The 10,692-nt window shown below is 45.5% G+C and overlaps 2 protein-coding genes across 2 annotated transcripts in view; both read right to left on the reverse strand.

The window, feature by feature from the left end:
- The window catches only part of LOC138855269 (major facilitator superfamily domain-containing protein 6-A-like), a 48,845-nt gene extending 41,890 nt beyond the window's left edge, over positions 1-6,955 (reverse strand). Inside the window, exons 1-3 of the mRNA XM_070103771.1 lie at positions 6,935-6,955; positions 6,016-6,117; positions 638-827 (exon numbers count right to left, since the gene is read on the reverse strand). Coding sequence (XP_069959872.1) covers positions 638-827; positions 6,016-6,117; positions 6,935-6,955 — 313 coding nt within the window. The remainder of the gene's footprint in view (positions 1-637; positions 828-6,015; positions 6,118-6,934) is intronic.
- Positions 1-10,692, reverse strand: part of LOC128703827 (major facilitator superfamily domain-containing protein 6) — a gene marked incomplete at its 3' end in the record, with an annotated part of 347,143 nt that overhangs the window by 240,891 nt on the left and 95,560 nt on the right. Inside the window, 1 exon segment of the mRNA XM_070103751.1 lies at positions 7,770-8,008. Within this exon segment, the coding sequence (XP_069959852.1) occupies positions 7,770-8,008 (239 nt within the window).

Raw genomic sequence — 10,692 nt, forward strand, 5'->3', positions numbered from 1 at the left:
TTAGATGTATCTAGGTCAATGTGCAATCTGAGAAGAGTATTCCCTAGCTAGTAAGATCACAATGCATGCTAAAAAATAACAAAGTGCTTCGTAGCATGACTCACGGAATCGTAATGATACGATTGCGGGTTTAAACCCCACCCGTGGTGTGGTTTGTTTGCAATCGTGTCATTACGATTTCGTGAGTCATGTTGACGGGTTTGAGGGGACTTGAGCTAGAGTTATAGTATACTGGCGTTGAAATTTTGAAGCCAATCGGATAAGGTGTTCTCAAGTTACTAACGAATTACGAACCGGTCATCAAAAGACCCGTGTTAGGGCTCTATCCTGATAAACATTAAAACAATAACGAAAACCTTGGAAAAAACCCTAGGCATCAATTTAAAGTTACCCCTTTGGGACTATGTAATAATTTCTTACATTTACATACTTCATAACCTGTTCATTTAAAATAATAAACTGCATATTCTGCTCATTTCACTCAGTGAGGTAAGAAAAAGAGAATATAGTAGCTTCTAATGAGGATTCCGGCTCTAAGTTAGCATAGTTGTTAATAAGCTTCCGGATTCAGTGATATCCAATAAAGGTAATATTAAATTTTCATAATTCATATATCCGTTCATATTTTCGACCTTACCTAGCGTAATTCCGTTGATGAGCATCATAAGCAGGAACAACATGTAGGTGAGGACAGGACGAAATTCAAGAATGGTGTGGCTGTTGGAACACACCTGTTGACGAGGCACCAGCGCTAAGCACTGAGCGTAACATTCCTGCGCCTTACTGCTTGTGTTGGTCTTGCTGGTCCACCCTGATGCCTCACCACTCTGTGGAAACATCGCTAATGAATACTTTTTGAAATTATAGATAACTTTTATGGATCCCTCTGTAGTGTGCTGCTGTTCACGTACACTGTACACCAGTAATCTCCAACCTTTTAGTATCAAAAGAGCCAATTTGCAATTCCAGATTTAAAGGAGAGTAGTATTTTCTAATTTTTGTAATTTTTTTATGAATAATAACAGTATTTTCTAACTGTTGACACCGTGCAGTGTGGAATCTATATATAAGTGAATTCATAACTTCATGTGAAGGCCGCATCCACTTCCTAGAAGGGCCGCATGCGGCCCTCGGGCCGCAGGTTGAGGACCTCTGCGGTAGACACACTACCACAGCAATTACTTTGTTGATTTTCACCCCGGGAGACTTTCTCCTGATAAAGAACTTTCTCCTAACGAATAAAACTTTCTCCTGATAAAGGTTAATATATGCAGACAAACGGGTGCTTTCTCTTGACGAATAGGGACTCCAGACACAGACACCGCCGCCAGTGTCTGGTCACCTCGTTGACACACCACCGCCAGTGTCTGGTCACCTCGTTGACACACCACCGCCAGTGTCTGGTCACCTCGTTGACACACCACCGCCAGTGTCTGGTCACCTCGTTGACACACCACCGCCAGTGTCTGGTCACCTCGTTGACACACCACCGCCAGTGTCTGGTCACCTCGTTGACACACCACCGCCAGTGTCTGGTCACCTCGTTGACACACCACCGCCAGTGTCTGGTCACCTCGTTGACACACCGCCGCCAGTGTCTGGTCACCTCGTTGACACACCACCGCCAGTGTCTGGTCACCTCGTTGACACACCACCGCCAGTGTCTGGTCACCTCGTTGACACACCACCGCCAGTGTCTGGTCACCTCGTTGACACACCACCGCCAGTGTCTGGTCACCTCGTTGACACACCGCCGCCAGTGTCTGGTCACCTCGTTGACACACCGCCGCCAGTGTCTGGTCACCTCGTTGACACACCACCGCCAGTGTCTGGTCACCTCGTTGACACACCACCGCCAGTGTCTGGTCACCTCGTTGACACACCACCGCCAGTGTCTGGTCACCTCGTTGACACACCGCCGCCAGTGTCTGGTCACCTCGTTGACACACCACCGCCAGTGTCTGGTCACCTCGTTGACACACCACCGCCAGTGTCTGGTCACCTCGTTGACACACCGCCGCCAGTGTCTGGTCACCTCGTTGACACACCACCGCCAGTCTGGTCACCTCGTTGACACACCGCCGCCAGTGTCTGGTCACCTCGTTGACACAGTGTCTGGTCACCTCGTTGACACACCGCCGCCAGTGTCTGGTCACCTCGTTGACACACCACCGCCAGTGTCTGGTCACCTCGTTGACACACCACCGCCAGTGTCTGGTCACCTCGTTGACACACCACCTCGTTGACACACCACCGCCAGTGTCTGGTCACCTCGTTGACACACCACCGCCAGTGTCTGGTCACCTCGTTGACACACCACCGCCAGTGTCTGGTCACCTCGTTGACACACCACCGCCAGTGTCTGGTCACCTCGTTGACACACCACCGCCAGTGTCTGGTCACCTCGTTGACACACCACCGCCAGTGTCTGGTCACCTCGTTGACACACCACCGCCAGTGTCTGGTCACCTCGTTGACACACCACCGCCAGTGTCTGGTCACCTCGTTGACACACCACCGCCAGTGTCTGGTCACCTCGTTGACACACCACCGCCAGTGTCTGGTCACCTCGTTGACACACCGCCGCCAGTGTCTGGTCACCTCGTTGACACACCACCGCCAGTGTCTGGTCACCTCGTTGACACACCGCCGCCAGTGTCTGGTCACCTCGTTGACACACCACCGCCAGTGTCTGGTCACCTCGTTGACACACCACCGCCAGTGTCTGGTCACCTCGTTGACACACCACCGCCAGTGTCTGGTCACCTCATTGACACACCGCCGGCAGTGTCTGGTCACCTCATTGACACACCACCGCCAGTGTCTGGTCACTTCATTGACACACCACCGCCAGTGTCTGGTCACTTCATTGACACACCACCGCCAGTGTCTGGTCACTTCATTGACACACCACCGCCAGTGTCTGGTCACTTCATTGACACACCACCGCCAGTGTCTGGTCACCTCGTTGACACACCGCCGCCAGTGTCTGGTCACCTCGTTGACACACCGCCGCCAGTGTCTGGTCACCTCGTTGACACACCGCCGCCAGTGTCTGGTCACCTCGTTGACACACCACCGCCAGTGTCTGGTCACCTCGTTGACACACCGCCGCCAGTGTCTGGTCACCTCGTTGACACACCGCCGCCAGTGTCTGGTCACCTCGTTGACACACCACCGCCAGTGTCTGGTCACCTCGTTGACACACCACCGCCAGTGTCTGGTCACCTCGTTGACACACCGCCGCCAGTGTCTGGTCACCTCGTTGACACACCGCCGCCAGTGTCTGGTCACCTCGTTGACACACCACCGCCAGTGTCTGGTCACCTCGTTGACACACCACCGCCAGTGTCTGGTCACCTCGTTGACACACCACCGCCAGTGTCTGGTCACCTCGTTGACACACCGCCGCCAGTGTCTGGTCACCTCGTTGACACACCGCCGCCAGTGTCTGGTCACCTCGTTGACACACCGCCGCCAGTGTCTGGTCACCTCGTTGACACACCACCGCCAGTGTCTGGTCACCTCGTTGACACACCGCCGCCAGTGTCTGGTCACCTCGTTGACACACCACCGCCAGTGTCTGGTCACCTCGTTGACACACCACCGCCAGTGTCTGGTCACCTCGTTGACACACCACCGCCAGTGTCTGGTCACCTCGTTGACACACCACCGCCAGTGTCTGGTCACCTCGTTGACACACCACCGCCAGTGTCTGGTCACCTCGTTGACACACCACCGCCAGTGCCTGGTCACCTCATTGACACACCACCGCCAGTGTCTGGTCACCTATTATTAGATTATGTATTGTAAAATGCAAACATCTGCATAATGTCTGACACAACCCTTACACCACCTGACTTCGAAGAAGCAAATGATAGCTTGCTCATACATTCTACCCGTGGCCCAGATTAATGGAACTCCGTAATCGTCAAGAATTGCAAAAAAAAAAAAAAAAAAAAATACCTCAGGCCTTAAATATTCAAAGAAGATGGAGCCTGGACATACAATTCACCCTTCAGCTTTTAAAAACTACTGATAAATCCTACTCTTGGTGGCAGTAACAATTCACATTTTCAAAATCTCTGAAAATATTTTAAGATGTAAGATTGCTAATCACATGGAATCACAACACTGCACAAGCCAAGGCAAGACAAGTTTAGAGTAAGTCACTCCTGCTTCTCACAATTACTGAACTATTACGACACGGTCTTAGAAGCACCGGAAGATAAACAAAAGGCTGGTATAATGTACACAAACGGTGCCAAAGCCGTCGACAGATGAGACTGTATCATCCTAACATTAAATGCTTGTAAAGGGAATAACTGGAAAAGAGGGCAGATGAATATTTAAAAGCCTAAGAAATTGAAGAAACCAAAGAGTCACAGTGAACAGAGTGAAACAGCTGCTGTTCCCTGAGAAACAACGCTCACCACAATAAGCTTTCTCATTCTCATATCCATCACTGTCTTTTACTGACGATATTAGTATTTGAATTTGAATGAGACTTCCAAGATGATAAAAATAAAGACTTCAAATGCAGCGCTGATAGTAACAATGTTTAATGTGAGAGACTTAAGAGTGATAATGTCAAAATATCTCACACTCAAGAGCAATAACAATGTCACTCCCACAGCTATAAGATAATTAGATAACTATAACTTTCATAATAAGAGACGCCAGGCCAATAATTTATAATCTCTCTAGGCTAGAAAATTGTTATATACATAGAGCGTCTTCTAAGTCAGGAGAGACGGCAGAAATGGAGAACACAGAGAACCTTCACTTCCCGTATCATCTCGGTCAGACACATGAATTAATGAAAATGCCTAATGTCCCTCAAACTGTACTTCTTGGAACACAGGCGAGTAAGATATAGATAATAATTAACACCTAGAAATTTCTGCACGCAGAAATCACTCCCTCTGAAAGCAAGAGGCCTGGCAGACGGTGCAAAGTGCCCCATTGATAAGCAGAGGAGCAACGAGCACATTGCTAATCGATTCAGTAAAAGTAAAGGGACCAAGACTCTTCCACGTCCTCCCTTCATGAATAAGAGAATTACTAAGAAAAACCTAGCTCTGGTCAAGAGGGACCTTGGAAAGAATTTCAAATCATCTCCTGATCAGCCAGGCAGTGGACATACATTGTTCTGCTCACAGCTTGTACCAACAGCATGGTGAAACAGTCCAGCAACCACGAGGCCTGGTCTGGGATCAGGCCGCAAGGCCATCCCAGAAATCGTCTACAGGTAACCTCAGATAGTATTTTCCGCGAAACAACTTAAGAATGCCTCTTCTGAATGGCATCAGTCACAAAAGTTTGGTACAACTTATGTGCAGGATGGTGAGTAATAATTTAATCTTCTAGATGCAAATTTCTCAGTTTTAAGAACTTTAAGATTCCGAGCAAACACTTGAGAACGATTCATTTGGTCGGAGTCAAACTTTTAGGGACAGTGCACTGTGATTAAAGAAAGTTCATATTAATATTGGCCTGCATAAATTTAAATTTGCTATTTTTAACTAAGTAAACTTATTACTGTACAGTAACTGAGGAATAATTTTTTTAACAGAGTAAATCTTGAATTTTATTCCACGTTAATACGATTATTTTGTAAATTATTTTTGGTTGTGTATGAGGCAAACTGATATAATTTATCTGCGACTTCAATAATTATAATCCATATGCACTCGATGGGATTTAAACTTAAGAAATTAACTAACATAAATTATATAACGGCTCGACAAAGTTCCTGGAGAGCAAAACGCTGCCACAGTAAAACGTCACATTAGCTGCAGTTGTAGCCTTTTACCTAACAGGAATTACATAAGATATTGTTATTATATTCACATGGAAACGCTAACCCCGTAGGGGACATACAGCTCTTCAAGAACTGGAGGTAATCAGAATTGAGTCAAAGCAAAGGGGAGCTCTAACACCTTAGAAAAAGAACTCTTCTTAATCATCAAGGGGCCTTTGGAACTCTAGGTAGTGAAATGCAGGTAAACAGACCTGGTGTTGTGGCAGGAGGGAACAAGACCAGGCTGGCACCTTCAGGCTGGTGTTGTCTAGGGTAACTTGGGCGTCCAGTTGCCACCAACCATCAACCCTGACCTGCAAATCAATAACAACTTATGATTATCGACGTCACCTGGATACTTTAATTACTTATAAAGTCTTCTCAAATTTTACTAATGTTTTATTGTGTTTTGAATGACTTGGTTTATTCACGTTTATGTCGTGATTCGGAAATTATGTTAATTTTGATAGAAATTTCACTGAAAAGATCAAATGACCTTCGTTAAATGTTGTAAGAAGATTTGAAGTCCAAAAAACAAGAGTGATTTCTGCCGAATAAGCAGAGAGAAAAATTTGTTCATGCAATAAATCTTTGGAAATCAATATGAATATAACGAAAAAAATATATCTCATTGATTGTCAGCAATACTGAATAAATTGAAATTTCATTTACAATATATTTATTAGATATGAAAAAAATTACACTAGGTTAAGGTAGGTAAGGTCAGGTTTCTAAGTGAAGTTTGGTTCAAAAAATAATTTTACTGTGTCAATGTCAATGACAAAAATAGGCCTATCAATCTGCAAAAAAAAAAAAAAGATTGAAAAAGTCCTATTACTGGAACTCAGTCTATTCGACAAGTTCAAATATATATATATATATATATATATATATATATATATATATATATATATATATATATATATATATATATATATATATATATATATATATCGTATTATAACTACGAAAGAGTGGTATTTAATGAGTAACAACACTGCGACTAGCCGGGGAATCGAACCCGTGTTGTTTTAGCCCGCCTAATGGTGAGCGAAAATTCCACGACGCTCTAACCCACGGGACCATACAATCTTACAAGAATCACGCACCCAGCAGAGCTAAGTGTTGTACCGTGATCCGAGCACATACCATGGTGTGGCTGCCTCAGAGCTAATTTACCATTTACAATTCACAGTGTGAACTGTAAATGGTACAAGTCGGACCAAAACGTCATCATAAGCTTCTCTCTCCTTTGTGCGGGTTATTTGTGTTTAAGTAATAATAATTTAATTAAGCTAAGCGCCAAACCCAAAGGGGTCATAAAGCTCCCAACAAATGAACTTTTAGATGGATGCTGGACTACAAGAGATATCTAGAGATACACAAGTGTCTTACAGCAACAGTGGAACAAAAAGGCTGCGTAAAATCTAGTGCTTAATTGACTGATTAATTCAGCAAAGTCAGCGCTGAACTGAAGAAGCTAGTTACTAACTTATAAGCTACGAACTTGACTCACGAAATTGTAATAACGCGCTGGCGTGAGAGTTTTAAAACTCGCTTACCACGGGTTCAAGACCCAACAGTTCCCTGATTTACGTTAGGTTAGGAAAAATTTGTCAGGAAACTCTGGCTTACCGATGCACCTCTTTAAAAATTATTTCTATGATTATAACCATTTCAACTATGATTTGGTAAGCTGCAACTTCAGTGGAAAGACAGAAAGAACGAGCACAGTGCATTTGGCTTCATGAGCGGGAAGTTATAGGAGCAGATCTTACATCTTTATCACAGAAAGAGGGGAAGGGAAATATCTCTTATAAGGTGGCCGAATGAAGAGAGAAAAGTGGTGGGGAGGGTCATTTAGATTTAGTCCGAGGAAAGAGACAAGAGGCATAATTCCTCTTAATCACGACTTGGTATGACTTGGTATGACACGAATATGCAAACACAGATGAGGTGGCCTTACCTGTGGTGGTTGCAGAGTGTGCAGTTGGTCAGTGTGATGTTGACAGTATTAAAATGAAGCTGATAGTCACAATGGTAAGGCTCATGGAGGCTCAGAAGAGGCTGGGGATCCTCGGGAAAAGCGCAGGTAAGGTAGTAAGGCAGGTGATCGGGTAAAGGGATATTCTGACGGCCGACTGGCACAGCTAAGAAGGTTAGTCCAACAACTCCACTGGTCGCTGTTAACACACTGAACAGCACCTGCAATATATATATATATATATATATATATATATATATATATATATATATATATATATATATATATATATATATATATATATATATATATATATATAGGATGGCATATACAGTACATGAGATGTGAGAGATACATGTCTAGTACATATTGTTACGTATTTGTCACTGATTATAATGCGAAAGTCTCATCCAGCTCCTCAGAGCTGGGGTGCGTGCCCAAAATACAGCAGGCATTACTCCTCTGAGCAGCAGCACTGAGTCGCTGGAACAGAAAACTAGCTGCCCTGGGATCCCTAGTTACCCTGTTGAGTCTTTTGTCTAGCTCCTTGAGGAATTTAGATGCACTCTTTTCCCATGAGCCAAGGGTCTCTGAGTCTATGGGAACAAACATATAATGATGGGCAAGTTCTAGGTATTTTCTCGACTTCTGGGACTCCCTGAAGCTGGCGGCTGCCCCTCCTTCCTTCCTGGTGTATTGGAGATAGATATCAGCAAAACTAGATTCAGATATGTAGTCCCACACCACCTGCTTGCCGTCTACCCAGGCTTGAAGGGTGATATCTGGACGCTTTTGGCTGCCATCAGATCTGCATAGTTGGGGTGGCTCCCTTACTGCTGGGCATCCGGCTGTTGTGAGGCTCCTCTTGACAATGTTATTAACCTCCTCATGTCTTGCAATCTTACTCTCGGATTTACGGCACACAAGACGATGGTACCCGAATCGGTCTGCTGCTTCACTGCCACAAATACACCTGTGTTAGGCGAGAATAGGGGCGGCAAGTCGAACGGCAACACCAGTGCGGATGTTTTGTGGGTCGAGGCGTGTGCCAAGGCTGGAGTTGGGAATAGCCAAGAGAAAGTCCCCTGCATGAGGAGCTCTCACTGCCAAGAGGCAGGCTCTATCCTTCCCTAACACACTCTGAAGTTTTCTTGAGGCTATATTCTCCATTATTGGGCCATCCCAGTGTGACTGTTTATATATATACAGATACATATACATATATATATATATATATATATATATATATATATATATATATATACATATATATATATATATATATATATATATATATATATATATATATATATATATATATATATATATATATATATATATATATATATATATTGAGACACATAGGGAGAGTCGAACACGGTATGCCCAAACTATTTTGCGTGTTCTCAGTCCCAAAACAAAGTTAAATATTCACTTGGACATGGGGGCAAATAATGCATACTTTCCAAGATATTAGTAGCTTTAAAGATTGACTGAATGAGACATTTGGTCTATATGTTCAGAGTTTATTAAGTGCTCTTCCCGTAACAGGGCTCACAATGATCTGTTTACAGTCGTAGGTGGTGCCATACGGTTTATAAGCTGCTTCTCCGCTCATATGCCGTATTCTATTCCGATCTGTTTACAGCTGATGCTCCCAGGTACCACCACTCATCCATACACATGCATGAGAACGACGCTCAAAGCACTGGTGAACGTGCTCTTCCATACGGCATACAGCATGCATCCTGAACACGTTGCCAAAGTTCCAATTTATTGTCTATATTTCTTAGGTTGGTAGACAGCAACCACACAGGGAGGTACTACCGTCCTGTGGTAGTAGGTTGATAGAGAGCAACCACCCAGGGAGGTACTACCGTCCTGTGGTAGTAGGTTGATAGACAGCAACCACCCAGGGAGGTACTACCGTCCTGCGGTAGTAGGCTGGTAGACAGCAACCACCCAGGGAGGTACTACCTTCCTGTGGTAGTAGGTTGATAGACAGCAACCAACCAGGGAGGTACTACCGTTCTGTGGTAGTAGGTTGGTAGACAGCAACCACCCAGGGAGGTACAACCGTCCTGTGGTAGTAGGCTGGTAGACAGCAACCACCCAGGGAGGTACTACCTTCCTGTGGTAGTAGGTTGATAGACAGCAACCACCCAGGGAGGTACTACATTCCTGTGGTAGTAGGTTGGTAGACAGCAACCACCCAGGGAGGTACTACCTTCCTGTGGTAGTAGGCTGGTAGACAGCAACCACCCAGGGAGGTACTACCTTCCTGTGGTAGTAGGTTGACAGACAGCAACCACCCAGGGAGGTACTAACGTCCTGTGGTAGTAGGATGGTAGACAGCAACCACCCAGGGAGGTACTACCGTCCTGTGGTAGTAGGCTGGTAGACAGCACCCACCCAGGGAGGTACTACCTTCCTGTGGTAGTAGGTTGATAGACAGCAACCACCCAGGGAGGTACTACCTTCCTGTGGTAGTAGGTTGATAGACAGCAACCACCCAGGGAGGTACTACCTTCCTGTGGTAGTAGGTTGGTAGACAGCAACCACCCAGGGAGGTACTACCGTCCTGTGGTAGTAGGCTGGTAGACAGCAACCACCCAGGGAGGTACTACCTTCCTGTGGTAGTAGGTTGGTAGACAGCAACCACCCAGGGCGGTACTACCTTCCTGTGGTAGTAGGCTGGTAGACAGCAACCACCCAGGGAGGTACTACCTTCCTGTGGTAGTAGGCTGGTAGACAGCAACCACCCAGGGAGGTACTACCTTCCTGTGGTAGTAGATTGATAGACAGCAACCACCCAGGGAGGTACTACCTTCCTGTGGTACTAGGATGGTAGACAGCAACCACCCAGGGAGGTACTACCGTCCTGTGGTAGTAGGTTAGACAGTAC

The sequence above is a fragment of the Cherax quadricarinatus genome, chromosome 87 (assembly GCF_038502225.1).
Source record: "Cherax quadricarinatus isolate ZL_2023a chromosome 87, ASM3850222v1, whole genome shotgun sequence".
Classification (NCBI taxonomy): Eukaryota; Metazoa; Arthropoda; class Malacostraca; order Decapoda; family Parastacidae; genus Cherax; species Cherax quadricarinatus.